Source organism: Oncorhynchus gorbuscha, linkage group LG10 (genome assembly GCF_021184085.1).
Source record: "Oncorhynchus gorbuscha isolate QuinsamMale2020 ecotype Even-year linkage group LG10, OgorEven_v1.0, whole genome shotgun sequence".
Classification (NCBI taxonomy): Eukaryota; Metazoa; Chordata; class Actinopteri; order Salmoniformes; family Salmonidae; genus Oncorhynchus; species Oncorhynchus gorbuscha.
The window spans coordinates 75,600,312-75,627,356 of record NC_060182.1 but is presented as its reverse complement, the minus strand read 5'-3'; the positions used below and the strand labels follow the sequence as shown (position 1 = coordinate 75,627,356).

Below are 27,045 nucleotides of genomic sequence, written 5' to 3'. Positions count from 1 at the left end.
AATGCAGCTTCAGGATTTCGGAGGTCCGGTGGCGACCACTGCAATAACACCCATGAGAGACACATTCACCTTTAATAAAATGACCACATGGGATGCAAAGTGATTCAGGCATCATGTTTCTTTTTGGAGGCCATAAAAGATACACTGAGCTTATTTAGTTTTGCATATTGTTTGTGGAAAAAGCAACTAAAGCTGAGTAACTCTGACCTGAAGCCCTTTACTAGAGGGAAAATGCCCTTGGATTTCAACATGCTCTGTTCATACTAGCTTAGCCACTAAGAGTGAAGCAGACAGAATAACTTAGTGACATTAAAGAGATATTTGGCCACCTGCTGGACTCCGGGATCTACGTTAACACTACTACAGATTTTTTTTAAATGGTAATGAAAAATTAATTGGATAAAAAAAACAAATATATCCTTTCTTTTTGATTCATCTCAGGATCAATGCAAATAGTAGGCACCTGAAGGTCACATTCTGTTTATGACCTTCTCAAGGTTTCTGATTTGTTGGGAGAGTTGTCTCTCGGAAGAGGATCTACCCTCTTCTGCTTATGAAAGTTGCCAAGAGTCCGTCATTGAAACCAGACCCTAATCTGTTGCCTAGGGTGGAGTTTTGGAGACTAACCCAGTAGTACGGCTCTGGTCTTTACATGCTCTCTCCACAAGACAGCAGTGTTGCCTATGTCATAAATTATCCGACAGGTGGGTCTGTGAGGGAAATGCTGTTGAGTGAGTCCAATAATAGATGACAACTCCATCACAAGAGGCTGAGTACATGCTGACGTACTTTTGAATGGAACCATCTGCTTTGTCTGCTCAGGACATGTTGTGCTGTCTACAAATATCTGCTGTACAAATGATTGACTGGAAAATCTATGGGAACCTGCTGTTTAATTCTATCCCTTCTAGCTTTGGACTACCTCGAGTGTGAATCTGCATCATTTGCACAGGTAATGAAGGCACTCATATTCAAATATTTAAGTTAATAATAATGTGCACGGTGATTAAAGGCAAAAAGGTTCTATACAGAGAATCAACCAGAGGACTGACAGACGTACCCAGAATGCTGGCCTTGCCCATGCTGGCGATAGACTCTCCGTAGTATTTCCTGGCCAGGACAGGGGAAGTGGAGGGGCTGGGGATGATCTCTGTGTCTGACGTCGGGTCCTTCTGTGGGTTGATGAAGGTTGGCCGGATCTCACCGTATGGCGTGGGGTCTACAGCACTACACCTGGGAGAAGAACAACACCTGTCACTGTCCGTACAGAAAGTAGTAGTTTCAGCAGTTTATGTGTAATATACAGATTCACCTTGGGGGAATGAATGATCTCTTACCAGTGTATCTGTGCAGGTCCAATGTTGCTGTAATGTTTAAGGATGAGGGGCTTCAGTGTGTAAGCCTGCAGCAAGGACAAACCAGTCACAGTCAGTCTAGCACCTTGTCTTTACTCTGGTCAGGAAAAAACCCTGGGTCTAATCATCCTGTAAGGGAAATTTAAATGTTTGTGCTGTTCTACGTAACTAATTTCTGTGTTCCATTCATGTGCTGTTCTAAGTAACTAATTTCTGTATTCTTGCAAGTGGCAGACTGTACAAATCCTCACTATCAGTAGCTGCGATTTGGCAGTACGCCCAGATCTTGTTTTGAGAACGAACGAAAGATCTCAATTTCAAGGTCTCAGCTTAAAGAGGAGAAGCCTCGTGAGGTGTTGGTCTGTCACATGTTATGAACCAGTATTGGTCGGTCACATGTTATGAACCAGTATTGGTCTGTCACATGTTATGAACCAGTATTGGTCGGTCACATGTTATGAACCAGTATTGGTCGGTCACATGTTATGAACCAGTATTGGTCGGTCACATGTTATGAACCAGTATTGGTCGGTCACATGTTATGAACCAGTATTGGTCGGTCACATGGATGAAACAAAACGGTAATGATTCATTATGCTAAATCATGCAAATATAACTTGTCTGTGTATAGCTGTATATAAAGACAACTGCTGAGACTGCCCCAGGCAGAGCTCCTGATTGACATGTGTACTGTGGCGCATGGAGTTGGTTGGAACCTCTCCAGCACGCTGACAATAAACTGAATGATTCATTTAAGATTGACTTCGAGGGTCCCTGTGTATGAATTTTCCCAACAATCCTTAAGATGATAAAGGCTCTTAGATAAGCATAAAGGAGCTGTGAGGTAAGGGGAATGGCAGGGCTAGAGAGAGACAGACAAAAAAATGAAGTCATTCAGCTCTCCAGGACTGTAAAGAATAGTGTGTGTGTTTGTCTGTCTCTGTGTCTCACCACGGGGTCTGTAGGGTGGAAGACGTTGAAGAGCCTCTGGCAGATGCAGCGAGGCAGAATGTGGTCCTGTTCTCCACTGTTTCCTGGTCTAATCCCTCTCAGGGCCAGGAACACCACCAGGGGAGAGCCCATACAGAAGGATTCTTCCTTCAGTAATTTGGATAGTCATCTTGTTACTTTCTGCCATTATCACCCTGGATCCTGTGTCCCGGGTTGAAGGTATTGCTTTTGAGCAGTTAGCAGTGTAACTTACATTTCAGAGCAGGGGGTGCTATCGGTTTGGAGGCTTCCAGGCCTTGAAGATGATCTTCCAGCTCTAGTAACCTGAGTAGAGAGTAATACTGTTAGTATTCAGACTGTTAACAAAATACCTACACCACTCACACCCCACTCCTTCCTACACACAAACTACCTAACTGTCTGTAGAAACAGTTTAGGTGGCCATCTCAACTGTGACAAAGAGACAAACCACACACACACACACACACCACTACCTACCACCCTGCCTACCGGTTCCCAGTGAGCTCCAGCTGCTCCAGCAGGCGTCTCTCCTCGTAGGAGACCCATCTCAGGTCCAGCTCCTCCTCCAGCTCCTGGTGCTCCTGCAGACAGAACCTCACCAGGTCCCAGCATGTCACGATGTCAAAGGTGATCACGCAGCCCAGGGAGTGCGACACGATGGACACCTTGCCCCTCTTCTCCTCAAACTGAGGGTTCCTGGAGCAGAACAGGGTGTAGATTCGGTTCAGCTCTGACGTCAGGCCCCTGGTGATCTGGAGATCTGAAGAAAGGGTGGAATCAATTAACCTGGGCCAATACGGTTGTCAAGTGAGATGAAGACTTAAACCCAATGTGTGTGTGTTTCAGTCTCACCTTGTCCCTGTACAAGGGACTGGTGTAGTACATAATGTTCATGGCATTGCTGTTGAGCAGGTCTCTCAGTCCTCGCACCTTGTCTGGGGTGATGGAGTCCACCGTATCTACAGATTCACACGATTCAACCATCAATAACATATACAAATATATGTCTGACTGTGGATAGTTTTTAAGAGTAAGCCTTTGTTAATCCTCTATACTTCTACAGATCTATTTGTATTCAGATCAATATATATAATATAATAATAATAATAATAATATATGCCATTTAGCAGACGCTTTTATCCAAAGCGACTTACAGTCATGTGTGCATACATTCTACGTATGGGTGGTCCCGGGGATCGAACCCACTACCCTGGCATTACAAGCGCCATGCTCTACCAACTGAGCTACTTCCATTCCCTTGGCTTAAACAGTTAAGGCCTAATACCTGTATAGATATTGAATATTCAGTACTGTATGTGCATTGTCGACAGAATAGGAAATTAAAGGGCGTAGGAGACAGGACAGGAGTAGGGCAGAGGACAGCACACGGAACTCCATGTGAGAGATGTAGCTTATCCGTCTGGCTTGTGGTTCCACAAGTGTGACCTAAATTCAGCATGCCATCACAAGGTGGGTGTCACCTCCTGGAAGCTAGTGGACGACAGCAGCTGCTCTCTCAGCTCAATTGGGATCAAGGACACACTGCGCACGAGCAAACACACCCCTTACCCCCATCCAGTGCCAGTTTGGAGCGCCACTCCACAGGCAGGAAGTCCACATACTCCTCTGTGTGCTCTGAAAAGTGCTTCTCCTCCATCTTCCTTACTGCCTCTCTTAGCCTGGACACACAGATACAGATGTCAAAGACGACACACACAGACAGTTTAATTGCTATGTGCATAAGAATAGTTTCTTGCTGTTCGGTCTTGAAAATGGTCTTATTCTCTGGATAGCCTTTAATCTACGTGTCCTAAAGCTCTAAAAACAGAGACAAACAGGGCATCAACTGAACATCACATTTCATTGCAAGTAATCATCTTCGCAGCAGGCTACCAGACGGTACCTCATTACCTCTGGGTGAATGAATGAATAGCTTTAGAATGTGGTCCATACACTGTCTACTAGTCTACCCCTCTCCAAGTCAACCAGGAAATCCTTTGTGCCTTGTGTTTGCTCTGCCTTTCACTTAATGACTGTGTTTGAGAGGGATGACGTGTGTCCATGTCACAACTCACTGACGCAGTCCATTTTACTCTCAATGGCTGCTAGCAGGCTACGTTAGTGTACTATGTTAGATACACAAACAATGGGAGAGTGGCTGCTGTTGACATAACAGGGACGACCTGGGAGTGACATCGGCCTTAGGTGAACTGGTCTGTGACTCTGCCTGTGACTAATGCAGTCTTTCATGCAGTCTTTCTGGTGGGCTTCTATGCACCTGTATAGTAGGCGTTTATGTTAAAGAGGCTAGCAGGATAACCTAGCGTGGGCTAGCACAATTTATCTCAAGTGGCTAACTGGTGTATGGGGTCACTGTACTGGCTTCAATGGTCTTAACACAAACCCCCTCTAACACATGAGGAGGATCATACAGAGAGGCTGTCCTTACTGCCCTGCCACTCAGAACAAGCAGCCATTATTCTTAGTGGAGAGGTGAGAGGTATGGAAGGAGAGATATGGAAGGAGAGGTATGGAAGGAGAGGTGAGAGGAGAGGTATGGAAGGAGAGGTGAGAGGAGAGGTATGGAAGGAGAGGTGAGAGGAGAGGTATGGAAGGAGAGGTGAGAGGAGAGGTATGGAAGGAGAGGTATGGAAAGAGAGGTGAGAGGAGAGGTATGGAAGGAGAGGTATGGAAGGAGAGGTATGGAAAGAGAGGTGAGAGGAGAGGTATGGAAGGAGAGGTGAGAGGAGAGGTATGGAAGGAGAGGTATGGAAGGAGAGGTGAGAGGAGAGGTATGGAAGGAGAGCTATGGAAGGAGAGGTAAGAGGAGAGGTATGGAAGGAGAGGTGAGAGGAGAGGTATGGAAGGAGAGGTATGGAAGGAGAGGTGAGAGGAGAGGTATGGAAGGAGAGGTGAGAGGAGAGGTGAGAGGAGAGGTATGGAAGGAGAGGTATGGAAAAAGAGGTGAGAGGAGAGGTATGGAAGGGGAGGTATGGAAGGAGAGGTGAGAGGAGAGGTATGGAAGGAGAGGTGAGAGGAGAGGTATGGAAGGAGAGGTATGGAAGGAGAGGTGAGAGGAGAGGTATGGAAGGAGAGGTGAGAGGAGAGGTATGGAAGGAGAGGTATGGAAGGAGAGGTGAGAGGAGAGGTATGTAAGGAGAGCTATGGAAGGAGAGGTAAGAGGAGAGGTATGGAAGGAGAGGCATTGAAGGAGAGGTGTGGCCTACCCTGATGAAGACAGCTTGGCTGTCAAAATGTTGGTAATTACATTTTTGCATCTGAGCTCCTAGAGTGTACAGCTCTCTTTTATTTTATTTTCAAGCTTGTGTGGCCTACCACTTCGCAGCTGAGCCATTGTTGCTCCTAGATGTTTCCACTTCACAATAACAGCACTTACAGTTGACCGGAGCAGCTCTAGCAGGGCAGAAATTTGACAAACTGACTTGTTGGAGATGGCTTCCTATGACGGTGCCACATTGATAGTCACTGAGGTCTTCAGTACAGGCCACTCGACTGCCAATGTTTTCCCATGGAGATTGTAAGACTGTGTACTCGATTTTATACACCTGTCAGCAATAGGTGTGGCTGAAATAGCCTAATCCACTCATTTGAATGGATGTCCACATACTTCTGGCCATGTAGTGTATCTATTAGCTATGTAAAGGTTCACCAAACCCACGGTTCGGTACGTATTGAGGTTTTGGGGGGTCACGGTTCAGTTTCAGGACAGTGTAAAAATGAAATGGCATTCACAATGTTCAGCATTCACAATGTTCAGCATTCACAATGTTCCTTGCACTGTGTGTTGTGACTGGAGCATTATGTTGGGCCTCAAGTTTCCACTCCAATGCTGCATCTGCGACCATGTGGGAGTTAATATCACTTAGGCGCATTCATGGGATTTGAACTTGTTGAGAAACACTGATTGGCTAATGGCCAACAAGTTGTGTCAATCACAAACTAGAAGTACAGATATCATGCTTGTAAACAATTTCCAGAGTTAAAAAAATACATTCATAGATTGCTTTTTTAAATAATGTTTTGTTGTTGCATTTAACTGTCGAAAAAGCTGTTAGAGGCCATTTCATTAGTAGGCAATGTCAGAGGTCAGCATGTGGAAGAAGTGGGTGATAGAGGAGTTTCCCACTAGTTTTAACCAGTTTGAGTCCAGTTCAAGTGGATTTTTCCCAGTCGTATGTGGTAAATTCCCACTTTCCACCTGGTTACGAACAGCACCATGACACTGCCTCCTTCAGTGCCAGATGCGGACTCTCATAAAGGGTGTGTGTCTGTGGCGCGGTACATCTCCCACTCCGTGAAATGTGACGGGCTGTCACTGTTAAATAAGCGCAACACACTCCAGCCGGCGCTTGGCATTGCACATGGTGGCCAATGAATGAAAAACTTTGACTTTGGTTTACTTAGAATAGAGCAGGTTCTACCTGTTCGCTGAAATGGGTGCAAGAGGGAAGTTCATAATGTGTCTTAAGCACTTTCACAAGGTGCTAAAACCCCCTATTCTCAGCCATTTAGAATGGGCGCATATCTGCAGCTATAAACCAAAAATATAAAACATAGCCTACCTATCGCTCTTGTAATTTCTTTGGCCCGGTCAGAATCAGCTGCCAAGGGCTGCTTGGATGCAGAGGGGAGAGAGACAATGTGTTGTTTCTTTGTGTTTCCGTCTTACTCTGATGGTAGGAATACTGAGGTGATGACGTAAATGGGTCAACATGTTTGAGGTGCTGGCAGCTGCATAGTCTATTCTCGTTGAGCAACATACTATTAAAAATGAAAAATGTTGGTATTTGTTTCATTGGTCCATTGTTGACATGGCCTCAAAATGTTTTGCTTGTGAGTAATCACGTTTTCAGGATACTGCGTTTTACATCATATACGCGGGATCATTTGATGCAAACAGCATCATACGGGGATGATTTCTGTATTTTGAAAGTTACATATCTTGAAAACGTGATTGCTGACAAGCAAAATTATTTGGGACCATGTTAAATGTGCAACCAGCGGGGAACAAATAAAATAAGAAAATTACTCTAGACCACCTTTACTCCACACACAGAGACGCATACAAAGCTCTCCCTAGGCCTCCATTTGGTAAATCTGACCTCCTGAATTCTGCTTACAAGAAAAAAATAAAGCAGGAAGCAACAGTGACTCGATCAATAGAAAAGTGGTCAGTTGAAGCAGATGCTAAGCTACAGGAATGTTTTGCTATCACAGACTGGAACATGTTCCGGGTTTCCTCCGATGGCATTGAGGAATACACCACATCAGTCATTGGCTTTATCAATAACCACATCGATGACATCGCCCCCACAGTGACTGTACATACATACCCCAACCAGAAGCCATGGGTTACAGGCAACATTCGCACTAAGCTTAAGGCTAGAGCTTCTGCTTTCCAGGAGCGGGACCAGCACCCGGAAGCTTATAAGAAATCCCGCTTTGCCCTTTGACGAACCATCAATACAGGACTGAGATTGAATCGTCCTACACTGGCTCTGATGCTCGTCTGATGTGGCAAGGCTTGCGAACCATTACAGACTACAAAGGGAAGCACAACCGAGAGCTGCCCAGTGACACAAGCCTACCAGACGAGCTAAACTACAATGCTCACTTCGAGGCAAATAACACAAACAGGCATGAGAGCACCAGCTGTTCTGGAAAACTCTGTGATCACGCACTCCACAGCCGATGTGAGTAAGACCTTTAAACAGGTCAACATTCACAAGGCCGCAGGGCAGATGGATTATCAGGGTGTGTTTTGCGAGCATGCACTGACCAACTGGCAAGTGTCTTCACTGACATTTTCAATCTCTCCCTGTCTGAGTCTGTAATAACATGTTTTAAGCAGATCACCATCTCCTTCTCTCTTTCTTTCTCTCTCTCGGAGGACCTGAGCCCTAGAACCATGCCCCAGGACTACCTGACATGATGACTCCTTGCTGTCCCCAGTCCACCTGGCCATGCTGCTGCTCCAGTTTCAACTGGCCTGGGCCCTAGGACCATGTCCCAGGACTACCTGACATGAGGACTCCTTGCTGTCCCCAGTCCACCTGGCCATGCTCCTGCTCCAGTTTCAACTGTTCTGCCTTACTATTATTCAACCATGCTGGTCATTTATGAACATTTGAACATCTTGGCCACGTTCTGTTATAATCTCCACCTGGCACAGCCAGAAGAGGACTGGCCACCCCACATATGCTCTCTCTAATTCTCTCTTTCTTTCTCTCTCTCGGAGGACCTGAGCCCTAGGACCGTGCCCCAGGACTACCTGACATGATGGCTCCTTGCTGTCCCCAGTCCATCTGACTGTGCTGCTGCTCCAGTTTCAACTGTTCTGCCTTATTATTATTTGACCATGCTGGTCATTTATGAACATTTGAACATCTTGGTCATGTTCTGTTATAATCTCTACCCGGCACAGCCAGAAGAGGACTGGCCACCCCACATAGCCCGGTTCCTCTCTAGGTTTCTTCCTAGGTTTTGGCCTTTCTAGGGAGTTTTTCCTAGCCACCGTGCTTTTACACCTGCATTGTTTGCTGTTTGGGGTTTTAGGCTGGGTTTCTGTACAGCACTTTGAGATATCAGCTGATGTACGAAGGGCTATATAAATAAATTTGATTTGATTTTGATTTGATAGTCCCTGTGCCCAAGAACACTAAAGTAACATGTCTAAATGACTACTGACCCGTAGCACTCACGTCTTTAACCATGAAGTGCTTTGAAAGGCTGGTCATGGCTCACATCAACACCATTATCCCAGAAACCCTAGACCCACTCCAATTAGCATACCGCCCCAACAGATTCACAGATGATGCAATCTCTATTGCCCTCCACACTGCCATTTCCCACCTGGACAAAAGGAACACCTATGTGAGAATTTTGTTCATTGACTACAGCTAAGCGTTCAACACTATAGTGCCCACAAACATCATCCATAAGTTAAGGATCCTGGGACTAAACACCTCCCTCTGAAACTGGATCCTGGACTTCCTGACGGACCGCCCCCACTTGTTAAGGATAGGTAACAACACATCCAATATACACAGGGGCCTATCAGGGGTGTGTGCTCAGTCCCCTCCTGTTCTCCTTGTTCACTCATGACCGCATGGCCAGGCACGACTCCAACACCATCATTAGGTTTGCCGATGACACAAAAGTGGTAGGCCTGATCACCGACAACGACGAGACAGCCTATAGGGAGGTCAGAGACCTGGCCATGTGGTGCCCTGACAACAACCTCTCCCTCTCACCATGATTAAGACAAAGGAGATGATTGTGGACTACAGGAAAAAGAGGACTGAGCACACCCCCATTATCATCGACGGGCTGCAGTGGAGCAGGTTGTGAGCTTCAAGTTCCTTGGTGTCCACAGCACCAACAAACTAACATGGTCCAAGCACACCAAGACAGTCGTGAAGAGGTCACTGAAAAGATTTGGCATGGGTCCTCAGATCCTCAAAAGGTTCTACAGCTGCACCATCGAGAGCATCCCTGACTGGTTGCATCACTGCCTGGTATGGCAACTGCTCGGCCTCCGACCGCAAGGCACTACAATGGGTAGTGGGTACGGCTCAGTACATCACTTGGGCAAAGCTTCCTGCCATCCAGGACCTCTTTACCAGGGTGTGTCAGAGGAAGGACCTAAAAATAGTCAAAGGCTCCAGCCACCTTAGTCATAGACTGTTCTCTCTGCTACCGAACGGCAAGCAGTACCAGAATGCAAAATCTAGGTCCAAGAGGCATCTAAACAGATTCTACCCCCAAACCATAAGACTACTGAACATCTAATCAAATGGATACCGAGACCCATTTGCATTCCTCCCCCTTTTACACTGCTGCGACTCTCTATTGTTATCATCAATGCATAGTCACTTTAATAACTCTACCTACATGTACATATTACCTCAATTACCGACAAACCGGTGCCACAGCACATTGACTCTGTATCGGTACCCCCTTGTATGTAGTCTCGCTACTTTTATTTAACTACTGCTCTTTGATGACATGTTACTTTTTTATTTCTTATTTTTATTTCTTATTTAAAACTGCGTTGTTGGTTAGGGGCTCGTAAGTAAACATTTCACTGTAAGGTGTATTCAGCGCATGTGACTAATACATTTGGATTTAATTTGCTGAGGTAGTCACCTGGAATACATCTCAATTAGCAGGTGCCTAGCTAAAAGTTCATTTGTGGAATTTCTTTCTTTCTTAATGCGTTTGAGCCAATCAGTTGTGTTGTGACAATGGTAGGGGGCGTATACAGAAGATAGCCCAATTTGGTAAAAGATCAAGTCAATATTATGGCAAGAACAGCTCAAATAAGCAAAGAGAAACAACAGTCCATCATTAAGACATGGTCAGTCAATCCAGTAAATTTCAAGGAATGGAAGTCAGGAATGGAAGTCCCAGATTTACCTCTGCTGCAGAAGATAAGTTCATTAGAGTGACCAGCCTCAGAAATTGCAGGCCAAATAAATGCTTCAGAGTTCAAGTAAAAGACACATGTCACACCCTGATCTTAGTTATCTTTGTTTTCTTTATTATTTGGTTAGGTCAGGGTGTGACAAGGGTGGTTTGTTTAGTTGTTGTATTGTCTAGGGGTTTTTGCTAGTCTATGTGTTTTTATGTCTATGGTTGCCTAGATTGGTTCTCAATCAGAGGCAGCTGTTTATCGTTGTCTCTGATTGGGAACCATATTTAGGTAGCCATATTCCTTGGTTATTTTGTGGGTTGTTATTCTATGTTTAGTTGCCTGTTCTGCACTAGCCATATCTCTTCATGCTTTGTTTTGTTGTTCTGTTCAGTGTTCTCTCTTTATTAAAGAGTTATGTTCGCTCACCACGCTGCACCTTGGTCTCCTCTTTATGACGACCGTGACAACACATCTCAACATCAACTGTTCAGAGGAGAACAAAGTCGTCACTAATTAAAGGAAACAAATAATAAGAAGAGACTTGCTTGGGCCAAAAAACACAAGCAATGGACATTAGAAAGGTGGAAATGTCCTTTGGTCTGGAGTCCAATTTGGAGATGTTTGGTTCCAACCGCCATGTCTTTGTTAGATGCGGTGTGGGTGAACGGATGATCTCCGCATGTGTTATGGTGCTTTGCTGGTCTGCGATTTACTTAGAATTCAAGGCACACTTAACCAGCATGGCTACCACAGCATTCTGCAGTGACACACCATCCCATCTGGTTTGGGCTTCGTGGGGCTATCATTTGTTTTTCTACAGGACACTGACCCAATACACCACCAGGCTGTGTAAGGGCTATTCTACCAAGAAAGAGTGTGCTGGAGTGCTGCATCAGATGACATGGCCTCCACAATGCCCCCAACCTCAACCAAACTGAGATGGTTTGGGATGAGTCGGACCACAGAGTGAAGGAAAAGCAGCCAACAAGTGCTCGGCATGTGGGAACTCCTTCAAGACTGTTGGAAAAGCATTCCAGGTGATGCTGGTTGAGGTGATGCTGGTATATAAAATATACTTTGATTTGTTTTACAGTTTTTTTGGTTACTAAACTCAGCAAAAAAGTCCTCTCACTGTCAACTGCGTTTATTTTCAGCAAACTTAACATGTGTAAATATTTGTATGAACATAAGATTCAACATCTGAGACATAAACTGAACAAGTTCCACAGACATGCGACCAACAGAAATGGAATAATGTGTCCCTGAACAAAGGGGGGGGTCAAAATCAAAAGTAGTAATGCAGTATCTGCATTATGTACTGCAGTGCAGCTTCTCCTCATGGACTGTACCAGATTTGCTAGTTCTTGCTGTGAGATGTTACCCCACTCTTCCACAAAGGCACCTGCAAGTTCCCGGATATTTCTGTGGGGGAATGGACCTAGCTCTCACCCTCCGATCCAACAGGTCCCAGATGTGCCTCAATGGGATTCAGATCCAGGCTCTTCGCTGGCCATGGCAGAACACTGACATTCATGTCTTGCAGGAAATCACGCACAGAACGAGCAGTATGGCTGGTGGCATTGTCATACTGGAAGGTCATGTCAGGATGAGCCTGCAGGAAGGGTACCACATGAGGGAGAAGGATGTCTTCCCTGTAACGCACAGCATTGAGATTGCCTGCAATGACAACAAACTCAGTCCGATGATGCTGTGACACACACAGCCCCAGACCATGACGGACTCTCTACATCGATCCCGCTCCAGAGTACAGGCCTCGGTGTAGCGCTCATTCCTTCGACGATAAACGCGAATCCGACCATCACCCATGGTGAGACAAAACGACAACTCGTTAGTGAAGAGCACTTTTTGCCAGTCCTTTCTGGTCGAACGACGGTGGGTTTGTGCCTATAGGAGACTTGGTTGCCAGTGATATATCGCAGTCTCACCAGACAACAGCCCTACAAGCCCTTAGTCCTGCCTCTCTCAGCCCATTGCGGACAGTCTGAGCACTGATGGAGGGATTGTGCATTCCTGGTGTAACTCGGGCAGTTGTTGTTGCCATCCTGTACCTGTCCCGCAGGTGTGATGTTTGGATGTACCGATCCTGTGCAGGTGTCGTTACACGTGGTCTGCCACTGCAAGGACGATCCGCTCTCCGTCCTGTCTCCCTGTAGCGCTGTCTTAGGCATCTCACAGCACGGACATTGCAATTTATTGCCCTGGCCACATCTGCAGTCCTCATGCCTCCTTGCAGCATGCCTAAGGCACGTTCATGCAGAAAAGTACAAACTGAACATGTCTTTGGAGAAGTAATGTGATAGAAACTGAAACAAATTCCACCCAATTTAGGAATTGAGCAATGACCCTGGGCATCTTCCTTGTGGTGTTTTTCAGAGTTAGTGTCCTAAGTTGTCATAACTGTGACCTTAATTGTCAGCTGTTAGTGTCTTAACGACCGTTCCACAGGTGCATGTTCATTAATTGTTTATGGTTCATTGAACAAGCATGGGAAACAGTGTTTAAACCCTTTACAATGAAGATCTGTGAAGTTATCCTTTAAAGACAGGGTCATGAAAAAGGGACGTTTATTTTTTTTGTTGAGTTTATATTCGATGTGCAGGACAAAATTGAGGCTAAGTTGGAGCTCTTCTGTCTGCATTAACAAGGACAAAACACAGGTATTTCCATCATTGTATGATTTTTTTGTGTGCAAATGAACTCAAGCTTACGGACAATGTAAAATGTGATGTAGCGAATCACCTGTGTTAGCTGGGTGCGCAATTATGCAGAAAGGGGAGGTAGAAAGGGGGCAGGTGGGAGAGAACTAACAACCAAGAGACAGTGAGTGATGGACATGGCGATGGCGTTTTGTCAGAAAGGGCGACCCAATGCCATTCCTGTGACACTGGGGGCATTTGTCAAGCAGCACCGCTATCAGGTAACCATGCTGGGATTTGTGTGTACAGTACATTAGCCGTTGGGTTAGCAGCTGAAAATGTCACATTTTGTTTTTAATAGGAAATTGTTTAGAACCGTACAGCTTAACCATTAATACATTATTTTTAAAATGTTTACCCCCTTTTTCATGGTATATAATTGTTAGTAGTTACTATCTTGTCTCATCACTACAACTCCCGTACGGGCTCGGGAGAGATGAAGGTCAAGAGCCATGCGTCCTCCAAAACACAACCCAACCCAACCCAACCAAGCCGCACTGCTTCTTAACACAGCGCGCATCCAACCCGGAAGCCAGCCGCACCAATGTGTCGGAGGAAACACAGTGCACCTAGCGACCTGGTCAGCGTGCACTGCGCCCGTCCCGCCACAGGAGTCGCTAGTGCGCAATCAGACAAGGATATCCCTACCGGCCAAACCCTCACTAACCCGGACGACGCTTGGCCAATTGTGCGCGGCCCCATGGACCTCCCGGTTGCGGCCGGCTGCGACAGAGCCTGGGCTCAAACCCAGAGTCTTATTGTTGCTCAGCTAGCACAGCTAGCACTGCCACCACTGTGGTCTAAGGCGTGGTCCTTCTGTAGCTCAGTTGGTAGAGCATGGCGCTTGTAACGCCAGGGTAGTGGGTTCGATCCCCGGGACCACCCATACGTAGAATGTATGCACACATGACTGAAAGTCGCTTTGGATAAAAGCGTCTGCTAAATGGCATATATTATGATGATTATATTAAGACATCGCCACAGCTAGCACTGCATCGCCTTAGACCACTGCGCTACCCGGGAGCTTGGTACAACTGATAGGCAAAGTAGTTAATTTGAATAAAACCTGTTTTTACTGTATGTCTACACATGGTTCTTCATTGTTGTGACATAATTAACGTGGCAATATTCGCTTTTAGACACAATCTTGAGCTGAAAGTGACCATTGAAACCCAACTGCAGAGCTACTTGACACATGCCAGAGAAGACGGGGTAACACCTGAATCATACTCAACATATACAGACTTATTATTGTTTTCCTGTCTTCAGGCTACTCAGTGTGGACTACATTACAATGTGCTGTAATAAACAGATATGTTTTTAAATATTTTATACAAAACAGAGAATTACTGTTTGCCTTATACCAAATGGCTGGTCAATGGAGGCTACGTGACAATAATATACAACATAACACATTAAGAGTCATACAGGGATATATTGTCATACAGTACTTTTAGCTAGCTCTCCAACACTCATTTTTGTATTCATTAGGAATCCCCATTAGCTGTTGCCATGGCAGTAGCTACACGTTAAGGCACTTACATTACACATAAAACAGTACATCATAATATTATTACACCACTGCGCATCTACAAAAGGAAATGTATAATACCGCCATACAACAATATTACAATGTACGTGTGTGTGTATGCTAGCATGTGTGTAAGTGTAACGTTTCACATCCGTTATATAAGTATGCATGTCTGTACCTTGGTGTGTCTCTTCACAGTGCCCGCTGTTCCATAAGATGTTTATTTTTATCTTTTTATCTGATTCTACTGCTTGCATCGGCTACCTGATGTGGAATAGAGTTCCATGTAGTCATGGCTCTATGTAGCACTGTGTGCCTCCCATAGTCTGTTCTGGACTTGGGGACTGTGAAGAGACTTCGGGTGGCATGTCTTGTGGAGTATCTTGTCAGACAGGTCAGGTACAAATTGCAAAACAACTTTCTTACATCACCTTTAAAGTATGCATCTGATTTCTTCTTGGAGAGTTAAAGGGAAAAAGCCAGACTTCTGAGAACCCTAAAGGAAGTTGCCATCTAATATTTACTAAAAGGAAAGAAAGAAACGGCTCTCTCCCTCTCCCACACACACTGGCCATAAAGTAACCCCTCCTCTCTCTCTCTCGCGCACTTAAACAACACTCAGTAAACCAACTCTGCTCCCTCTCTCACACACACACCTTTCCCTAACATTACATGACATACGTTGATTTCCCACACAATAACAACCTGATGACTGCTATCAAGTAACCAGGGTTTCATCCAGAGACATGTCCTCCCATTAGACCAGTGTGTCAGACTTGCTGTCATCATATAGCCTGTCCAGGACATTGGGACTCAGTCCGAAACCCGTTCTACAAGCACCATTCACCCCTGTCACGCTGACTCATATCACATGACCTAGGCCTTGGCCTCACCCTGCAGCAGAGTTCTGTTTGTGGACCCTACTGTTGGAAGGGAGTAAGTTGCCTGAGCTGACTGAGCTGGAGGCTGGGTTTGTGTTTAAGGACAGTTAGTCAACACAAGGTTGTTCATATTAAACCTGAGCTGGGAGCTCAGCTGGTCATAAAGGTATGATGCTGTGCTGTGAAGGCTTTCATATTTCACAATTATTCACAGCTATAAATAGGTCAATCAAGACTACCCAGATGCAAGCAAGTTGTCAAGGGTGAGTTGTGTAGGGAGAGAGGAATAGAGAGAGCGAGCACTGTACTACCATATGGCCACCCTCTGAGGGTTTGGTGACAGACACATGAATCAGCTGCTCCATCTGGGACCACATCAATACAACAGTTTCACAATAGGCTTTATATCCTGCTTATGATTAATACTAACACAGCATTAATACATCTGACTTATTTTCTGAACTGAAGATGGCTTGCGTGCCCTATCATAGCCTATGCTTGGGTTCAGAGGTTCAATGCTGTATATTTCAGGATGTTGACAGTTGCAGATGATATGACAGTGCTACGAAGTACAAGATATTGCATTTTGACGTGGCCTGGTCAGGGCTTGGTATGGCCTAAATATTGAATGTAGGTCCATTGGTGGAGTGGAATGGCATGGCATTCCAAATGACATATTAGATTAGAGCTCGTCTGCTCTGCTTGGAGCTTTGGATTTAATCGTCCAGGGGAAAGAGCAGTACTGCAGATGCAACACTGCAAATGTACTGCACTTTAATTAAACTATGTTTGACAACTTGAGTCTGACAACCGTATGATTACATTTTGTATGGTTTATTTTGAATGGTAGCCCTTCTAGTTATTGAATGCGTATGATCAATGTACATGTCATAGTGTGCCATGATGAATGTCCTGTGGTGTAGGCTAGAGCTGTGACATGACTTTATGTGGTGTTATGACCTGTGTGTGTTGACACATGACCCTTTGTGTCTGTGGGGCTTTGCTTTGCTCTGGCCCTCCATGAGCCTGACAGACTGGAATACTCCCCACCGTCATGAGCCCTGGCCCAGCCCCTAGCCAGCCCACAGGCAAATAGCTCTCCTGCCTCAAACACACCCTCATGATACTCTCACATAGGCTTTACACACAGTCCCTTCACACACTCACATTTCTCTGTTGCCATCATCAGCAACCACTCCAAAAACACATGCAGGCAGATAGCCACAGTACACACACATTCTCACTATATTGTTCCATACACAGCACAGTGAGCACACAGTCTCCCTTAGTGACTGACACACAGGCAGGGCATGTTTAAACAGGTCTTCCAAATCCTGAAAGGGGAGCTATCAGGGCCATCTTGCTATTAGCACCCCCCTGCTCCATAGTTGGTGCATTCACAGTGAGAGGGTCAGCCTCAATGGACTTTTCTCTGGAGGTGCCATTTCAGTCACACTGGCGCTAACTGACGGTTTCTGTACAACAAATATTGTCCATGATACTTTGTACATTATTTTTTCCTCGTTCCTCAAGCCAGACTGGCAGGTACTGACTCTATATCATGTGACCCAGCCCATCGCCAGCTTCAGTAGCTGCTGAAATCATCATTAAACCCTCCACTGCGGGTCGCCATCTGTGGCCACTGTCAATTGATCATGGCTAGGAGGGATCCAGCTTTTGTCAAATTAACATCAGATGTGACTTTTCATAGCAGGTTAGGAGAATTAGGTTAAGGTTAGGAAAAGGGTTAGTCTTAGCTAAAATAAAATCAAAATCAAAATTTTGACATTCATTTGACAACAGCTGGATCCCTTTCTAGCCATGACCCTGTCAATTTTCCTCCTCAAATTAGGCAGCGATGGCAGCCATTAACTGCAAAGAAAGTGGCAAACTGTCACTGTCACTCTTGGCCAAAGAAGCCTGATGAGGAATGAGGAACCTTTCAATATATTTCCCCCCTCCATTTTTAATAACAATGAACAGTGGCTGAATATCTCTATGAAATGACATGTCATTCCACATCCTCTCCACACTGTTTGACTGAGACAGCAGCAGCAGCAGCAGTAACCTAGGGCAGGAGAGGACTCCACTCACACAGGTCATCCTCCCTGTATCATGATCAACCCATGCCTACATAACATGCCTGCAATGCATGCCCCACCATATGCTTTCTGCTCCATTCGTCTGAGATGGCTGCTGGGGCTTCAGGGCCAGAGAGGAAGGGAGGGAAACAGGGAGGAGAAGGGAGAGGAATGTTGAGAGAAAGAGGGAAAGGGTGATGAGTTGGAGAGAAAGAGGGGGGAGGAAGGGTGAGAGAGTAAGACAGAGTTTGGAGGGAGAATGATGGGAAGAGGAGTGAAGGAGAGAGAAAGAGGGGGAGAGCGAGAGAGTACTGCAGTATTTTCAATGCACAGCTTGCTCTGTGTTGTGTACTGTGCTAAAGTGGCTCAAGGTGCTTTACAACAGTGTGTGAAGCCTGGAGTGTTCGCATTATAAAGGAAGCACACTAAAAATGCGGCTCAAACGGATGATAATGAATATTAAGATGTAAGGCTTTTAAGATGCAATCATTATTTAGTATATATCAGCACGGACACTAATAACAAGATTGTCAGTCTTCAACAATGTTCAGTGTAGCATAGCAAAAACTAAGAGAAGTTTAGTAAGCTATAATAGACTTCACTACACAGGGTATTAGCCGGCTTTTTCAGAACGTGTCAACAGTTTGAAGTGTCAATCTCGAGAAGAGTGAATCTTCGTATGAATGAATCCATTCAACTGATTTGGTGAAGTGATAGGACAGAACAGAGTAGTGTCGTATTCTCTCAGAAGAGGTGACTCAGAACGGAAAGGATGTGGGATGTGCTTCCAGAGGGGGATTTGGAAAGGGCTGGGTTGTTGGTAGTTACGTGAAGGTGACACAACCCTTGGCATAACTCTGGAACCCATTTCAAACACTCAGTCTGTGATTTGATTAGGATGTGTGTCCTCTGTGCATGTGTAGATTGCTATAAGGTAACCTCCAGTAGCCAGCCAGTCTACAGATGACACTATTTACGGTCCCCTATAGCTCCTGAATGGTGAGAAGAGACTGTCCTTGAATGAATGAACAGAGTGTACTGTTGGAGGAATTCAGAACACAGAATAGATGCTAGAACAGGGATCCATTCAAGGACTAAACTTATTTTGATTAACAGTTCATCAGAGCAAGTCATGACCATTTACAATGAGGGGTTAATGTGTGCAAACACTGTTTTATGGTCCAATATAGAGTGCCATTGTGACTGAGGAGATGGCGCTGGCCTTCGTTGGAAGGAAAGCAGCACTTGTTCTCAGTTCAAGATATAAGTTTTGTCTTCAGACTCAGCTTGACCTGTCATGATGATTTCTCATACACATACACTACCGTTCAAAAGTGTGGGGTCACAGAAATGTCTTTGTTTTTGAAAGAAAAGCACATTTTTTGTCCATTAAAATAACATACAATTGATCAGAAATACAGTGTAGATATTGTTAATGTTGTAAATGACTATTGTAGCTGGAAAGAGCTGATTATTTTATGGAACATCTACATAGGCATACAGAGGCCCATTATCAGCAACCATCACTCCTGTGTTCCAATGGCACGTTGTGTTAGCTAATCCAAGTTTACCATTTTAAAAGGCTAATTGATCATTAGAAAAACTTTCTGCAATTATGTTAGCACAGCTGAAGACTGTTGTTCTAATTAAAGAAGCAATAAAACTGGCCATCTTTAGACTAGTTGAGTATCTGGAGCATCAGCATTTGTGGGTTCGATTACAGGCTCAAAATGTCCGGAAACAAATAACTTTCTTCTGAAACTCATCAGTCTATTATTGTTCTGAGAAATGAAGGCTATTCCATGTGAGAAATGTCCAAGAAACTAAAGATCTCGTGCAACGCTGTATACTACTCCCTTCACAGAACAGTGCAAACTGGCTCTAACCAGAAAATAAACAGTGGGAGGCCCCGGTGCACAACTTAGCAAGAGGACAAGTACATTAGAGTGTCTAGTTTTAGAAACTGATGTCTCACAAGTGGCAGCTTCATTAAATAGTACCCGCAAAACACCAGTCTCAACGTCAACAGTGAAGAGGCGACTCCGGGATGCTGACCTTCTAGGCAGAGTTGCAAAGAAAAAGCCATATCTCAGACTGGCCAAAAAAAAGAAAAGATTAAGATGGTCAAAAAAACACAGACACTGGACAGAGGAAGATTGGAAAAAAGTGTTGTGGACAGACGAATCTAAGTTTGAGGTGTTCGGTTCACAAAGAAGAACATTCATGAGACGCAGAAAAAATGAAAAGATGCTGGAGGAGTGCTTGACGCCATCTGTCAAGCATGGTGGAGGCACTGTGGTGGCCTGGGTCTGCTTTGGTGGTGTAAAAGTGGGAGATTTGTGTATGGTAAAAGGGATCTTGAAGAAGGAAGGCTATCACTCCATTTTGCAACGCCATGCCATACCCTGTGGACAGCGCTTAATTGGAACCAATTTCCTGAATGGGAGCGGATGCTTTTTTAATGGAGTCCATAACTAACCCAGACACCATCGACAGAGAACCCCATTCCACAGCCGCTATCACACTGTATTATGTATAAGTTCCTTATAGATAATTGCCTGGCTGGAATTATAATCAGGTTAGTAGTGATTTCGCTGAAAGAGCTTTGCGGATGAAGATTTGAGAGAGCATTCCTACAGCACTGGTATCCAACCCTGGTCCTGGAGAACTAGCTGATTCAGCTAATCAACAAATCATCAAGACATGGTTGGTGGAATCAGCAGTTTCAGTGCCGGGTCGAGGCAAAGCTTGCCCAGACTGTAGCACTCCAGAGACTAGGGTTGGATACAACTGGTATTCAGTCTTTAGAATAATGCATGATATACTTGCCTACACTTGAAAAATATTCATTAGGCCTAAACCACATCTCCCACAAGCCACAGTGTTCTCTCGCCATCTTTGCTGTCGGCTGTCTTGGCCACCGCAGAGTTGGAGTCGAAGCTGTCCTGCATGTGTTGCCCACGGAAACAGATTAGGTGCTCCACCTCGATGAGGTCACTCTCGTCCTCTTCCAATGGGAGCCAGGTGCCATCTATGAACCACTGGCTCCTCATGACAGGGATGCTCTCCTGTTCTGAGGGTGGGAGAGAGAAAGGAGCACGGGGAAATTCGAAAAGAGATTTACACAAGCATTCGATTTGTTTTTCTTTTCAATGTTTCCATTTGATTGTTTCCTAGACTGGGAATGAAATGCTAAGGTAATCAAAGACAACGTGAGTAATGCATCCTGAGCCAGTTGGTAACAACTCTATCTGTGTGCTGTTGACACAGCATGCAAATAAGACTAGGTAGGTACGTTTGTGACGGCTACAATACGACAGGTAATCCGGCACCGCATAAAGCTAGGCATTGGCAATCTCAGTTGCATGTGGAAAGAGGCCAAAGTTACAGAACTAATTTGTTTAGAATTAGTAGTTGGTGAGAGCATAACAACATCAATGGAGGCAGTGCCCAATATGGTGGATAAACTAATAAAAATGGGCCACCGTTGTGGATTTGTGAGAGGTGGCAAAGATAAACTACAGGTTCATTAGTTTGCTAAAATATGATGGCCTGACTCTACTCCGGATTGCGACAAAACAGTGCATTCAGAGAGACCTTAGCGGAATCCATCTGAATGCCTTCATGAGAAATAGGGAACTGAGACAAAGTAAGGGCAGGAACAAGACTTCTCGAGAGAGCGAAGTCAGAACCCATTCTAAAATCAAATTCAATTGATTGGACATGATTTGGAGAGGCACACACCTGTCTATATAAGGTCCCACAGTTGACAGTCCATGTCAGAGCAAAAACCAAGCCAGGAGGTCAAAGGAATTGTCTGTAGAGCTCAGAGACCGGATTGTGTCGAGGCACAGATCTGGGGAAGGGAACCAAAAAATGTCTGCAACATTGAAGGTCCCCAAGAGCACAGTGGCCTCCATCATTCTTAAATGGAAGAAGTTTGGAACCACCAAGACTCTTCCTAGAGCTGGTCGCCAGGTCAAACTGAGCAATCAGGGGAGAAGGGCCTTGGTCAGGGAGGTGACCAATAACCCAATAGTCACTGACAGAGCTCCTGAGTTCCTCTGTGAAGATGAAAGAACCTTCTAGAAGGACATCCCTCTCTGCTGCACTCCGCCAATTAGGCCTTTATGGTAGAGTGGCCAGACGGAAGTCACCCCTCAGTAAAATGCACATGACAGTCAAATTAGGCCAGGTAGAGTGGCCAGACGGAAGACCCCTCAGTAAAATGCACATGACAGTCTGCTTGAGTTTATTTAAGTCCAAACAGGGAATAACAGAAATCCTCTAGTCTTGGAGTTTGCCAAAAGTTACCTAAAGGACTCTCAGACCATGAGAAATAAGATTCTCTGGATTGATGAAACCAAGAATGAACTCTTTGAATGCCAAGCGTCATGTCAGGAGGAAACCTGGCATCATCCCTACGGTGAAGCATGGTGGCGAAAGCTTCATGCTGTGGGGATGTTTTTCAGCGGCAGGGACTGGGACACGAGTCAGGATCGAGGGAAAGATGAACTGAGCAAAGTACAGAGAGATTATTGATGAAAACCTGCTCCAGAGCTCGCAGGACCTCAGACTGAGGTTTAACTTGGGTCAAATGTTTCGGGTAGCCTTCCACAAGCTTCCCACAATAAGTTGGGTGAATTTTGGGCCATTCCCCCTGACAGAGCTGGTGTAACTGAGTCAGGTTTGTAGGCCTCCTTCCTCACACACAGTTTTTCACATCTGCCCACACATTTTCTATAGGATTGAGGTCAGGGCTTTGTGATGGCCACTCCAATACCTTGACTTTGTGGTCGTTAAGCCATTTTGCCACAAATTGGAAGTATGCTTTGGGTCATTGTCCACTTGGAAGACCCATTTGCAACCAAACTTTAACTTCTGACTGATGTCTTGAGATGTTGCTTCAATATATCCATATAATATTCCTTTCTCATGATGCAATCTATTTTGTGACGTGCACCAGTCCCTGCAGCAAAGCACCCCCACAACATGATGCTGCCACCCCCGTGCTTCATGGTTGGAATGGTGTTCTTCGGCTTGCAAGCCTCCCCCCTTTTCCTCCAAACATAATGATGGTCATTATGGCCAAACAGTTCTATTTTGGTTTCATCAGACCAGAGGACATTTCTCCAAAAAGTAAGAGAATTGTCCCCATGTGCAGTTGCAAACCGTAGTCTTGCTTTTTTATGGCGGTTTTGGAGCAGTGGCTTCTTCCTTGCTGAGCGGCCTTTCAGGTTATGTCGATAAAGGACTTGTTTTACTGTGGATATAGATACTTTTGCACCATTATCTTACAAGGTCCTTTGCTGTTGTTCTGGGATTGATTTGCAGTTTTTGCACCAAAGTACGTTCATCTCTAGGAGACAGAACACGTCTCCTTCCTGAGCGGTGTGAGGCTGCGTGGTCCCATGGTGTTTATACTTGCATACTATTGTTTGTACAGATGAACGTGGTACCTTCAGGCGTTTGGTAATTGCTCCCAAGGATGAATCTGACTTGTGGAGGTCTACAATTGTTTTTATGAGGTCTTGGCTGATTTCTTTTGATTTTCCCATGATGTCAAGCAAAGAGGCACTGAGTTTAAAGGTAGGCCTTGAAATACATCCACAGGTACTCCTCCAATTGATTCAAATTATGTCAATTTGCCTAGCTTGTAAAGCCATAACATAATTTCCTGGAATTTTCCAAGCTGTTTCAAGGCACAGTCAATTTAGTGTTTGTAAACTTCTGACCCACTGGAATTGTGATACAGTGAATTATAAGTGAAATAATCTGTCTAAAAGGAAAAATTACTTGTCATGCACAAAGTAGATGTCCTAACCGACTTGCCAATACTATAGTTTGTTAACAAGAAATATACACATATATATACATATACTGTATATATAAACATACATACATACATGCAGTACATACACATATATATATATACACACACATATATACACACACACACACACACACACACACACACACACACACACACACACACACACACACACACACACACACACGCACGCACGCACGCACGCACGCACGCACGCACGCACGCACGCACGCACGCACGCACGCACGCACGCACGCACGCACGCACGCACGCACGTACGTACGTACGTACGTACGTAAATACATACAAACATACATATAGATTTGCAAAAATGTCTAAACTGGTTTTTGCTTTGTCATTATGGGGGTATTGTGTGTAAATTGAGGGGGGAAACGATTTCATCAATTTTAGAATAAGGCTGTAACATATCAAAATGTGGAAAAAGTCAAGCGGTCTGAATATTTTCAGAATGCACTATGTATGTGGCCCATATTTGTGCACTAAGGCCTATTATAGACCGAGACAGATTGCATATGAGACGTGAACGAATTATGGTGACATCATGCCATGCGACCTCTGATCTCGTGTGTGTGCTGTAGAAGGTAATCTCTGTAGTGACCTGTCCACACAGTCGGCAGCCTCTCAATAAAGAGCTATGCAACAGGAATTAAGACCAGAGATTATGGACACCATTCAACATCTGGCACAAAGGTGTTTGCTTGCCAGTGGGAGATGAATAGCATTTGGCAACATGGGTTTTTGACTCAAATATTTGAAAGGGTCACTAACACTCTTATACATTGGTTTGCAAGCAAAAAAAATAATGAATGCTGGGAATATAAGTAGGAAAGAGGAAGCTTCCTATTGATACTTACGGTTCCAATACACAGGATAGCATTCTCTGTCTTTGACATCCACCGCATACAGCCCACCCCTGACACATACAGCCCACCCCTGACACATACAGCCCACCCCTGACACATACAGCCCACCCCTGACACATACAGCCCACCCCTGACACATACAGCCCACCCCTGACACATACAGCCCACCCCTGACACATACAGCCCACCCCTGACACATACAGCCTCTACATTGATGTTTACTGAATCAAGGACTCTTTCGTCTGTGGAGTCCGTTCTCTCCATCGAACCCCTGTCCCTATGTACCCTAGTTCTCGGTTCCAGCACTGGTCCAGCTCACTCGACTCCGTTCGACCCCCCCAGTTGTCGCTTCCACACTGCTTGTATTCTCTTCCTCATACACTTCATCCATGCCCACAAAGCCCTGGCACTTTGTCGTGCCACAGTTCAGTTCGCATAATTTACAGAACATGACCTCCATTTTCAGGGAGTCGTGTCCAACGACTCCTCCTTGTAAAACCCCCGCACCTCTTCGGGTCCCAATTCTGTGACAATCTCGTTATACCGGTACCTTGAACTACTCGATCGAGTCCTCTTTATCCTTTCCAACACCGGGGCGATGTTCCGGTCATTTTCACTGAAATCCTGAGCACCGGTCTCTATGAAGGCTATGGGAGGACTCCGGTTGTAGCCTCCTCTAGGCCCAGTATCATGACACCTGGGAGAACGGCAGGTGCCTATCCAGACCTGGCTGGACCGAGTGCATCCCCGCCTGCATCGTTTCGCCCATAGGCTCTTCATAGCAGCACACAAATACATTGCTTTCCAAGTACCAGTCTGTGTTGTTGTTACCAACAGATGAAAAAAAACGGTTCATGGAGAACTGCTTAGCAAAGACGTCTTGATTGTAAAACTGCTCGACATAACTATTGAGCAAGCTAGCTTGTCATTAGCTAGCTAGCCGACCTCTATGTAGTAATCAGAAAGCCGCCTTGGTGCTGGCATCTGCTGTAGCTGAGCTTCTAGCTAAATCAACTATTTGTTTCGAATCCTCTTCGTTATTCCGGTTAAAACATGTATAGTTGAATGTCACCATATTGCTAAAAAAATTCTCCATCTTCTAATTGGTTTTGATGAGAGGAATCACTTGAAGCCATTGTGTTCTGGTCAGTGGTTGGGTTGTCAGTTATTTCAGTTTTGCCCAAAAGATTGTGTTGTTAGTGTCTGCCCCTTCTTCAATTAGGTTTAACAGCGGTTGGCATCCAATAAATGTTGCATTACCGCGACCTACTAGACTGGAGTACAACTTCCTTATACTTTGATAAAATACTTACGTTCCATTCCTGCAGTACAGTTGATAACCATTGCTATAAATGCTAAAAATCCAATCTTACTGAAACATATATCTGTTGCTGGCCTGTCCCTCTGTACTGGTACAAATCTACCACTCACACCACGCCTCTTAGGATCCTTCCCCCTTGACCCATCTTCCTCTACTTTCTTCACCGCCTCAGCATATGACAAGTTCAGCACTATTCTAACCCTGGAAACCTCAACCTGCCTCACTCGCACGGGACATTTCTGATCCCCAGCCCCATGGGCACCCCTACAATTAACACATACCACTACTTTCCCAATGCTACACATTCCTTTGTCTCATGCCCTTATGCACACTTCTCACACCTAGGAATCTCCCTCCTACACACTGCTGCCACATGCCCATAAGCTTGACACCTGTAACAACGTAATGTATTTGGCACAAAAGCTCGTACAGGATAACTTATATATCCTAACATCCCTTTGTCAGGCAAAGAATCAACATCAAAACTCAAAAGAACAGACAATGACTCTTCTGTTTCACCCTGTCTGCGTTGCACCAAACGATGATCATCACAAACACCAGGAGTCTTACCCTTCAGTTGGTCAACTTTTACATTTACTGCTACCCCAGTAATCCCTCCTTTCAATGGCTCGTTTAACCAGAAGAAATACAACAACAACAAAACATTCCCACACCCTGAAACCACAAATGGATCAGCCAAAAGGCAAGGGTCCACTTTTTCCCAAAACTTCACTCATAACTGTCACAGACCCATCTTAATCCTGACCCTCAGTGTCCGGTGCTCTGAGAACTTGACCACACCTACCCGTGTCTGCCTCTCCACGGGTGGCCTCTATTTCAAAAAAGCCTGCCTTGGGGGAGATACAGGGCCAGAGCACAAAACACGAGTTGTAATCTTTCAGAGACTTGAAAAAAAATGTGTCAGCTTGTATATTTGCTGTAGCAATTAATCCACTGATAGGAACATTGCTGAAAAATGCCTGATTGCTCAATCGAACAAGGACAACCATATCTACACACACAAAATCATTTAGTA

At 45.0% G+C, this 27,045-nt stretch overlaps 1 protein-coding gene across 1 annotated transcript; it reads right to left on the bottom strand.

Moving 5' to 3' along the window:
* Window positions 1–9: 9 nt before the first annotated feature.
* Window positions 10–25,148, bottom strand: LOC124046940 (phospholipase DDHD1-like). Its single transcript, XM_046367695.1, is given in 12 exon segments — window positions 10–38; window positions 1,061–1,233; window positions 1,338–1,402; window positions 2,307–2,449; window positions 2,548–2,630; window positions 2,817–3,079; window positions 3,180–3,286; window positions 3,897–4,006; window positions 13,552–13,588; window positions 20,868–21,047; window positions 24,680–24,758; window positions 25,008–25,148. Coding segments are annotated over 12 exon segments (1,410 nt in total).
* Between the last annotated feature and the right edge of the window lie 1,897 nt (window positions 25,149–27,045).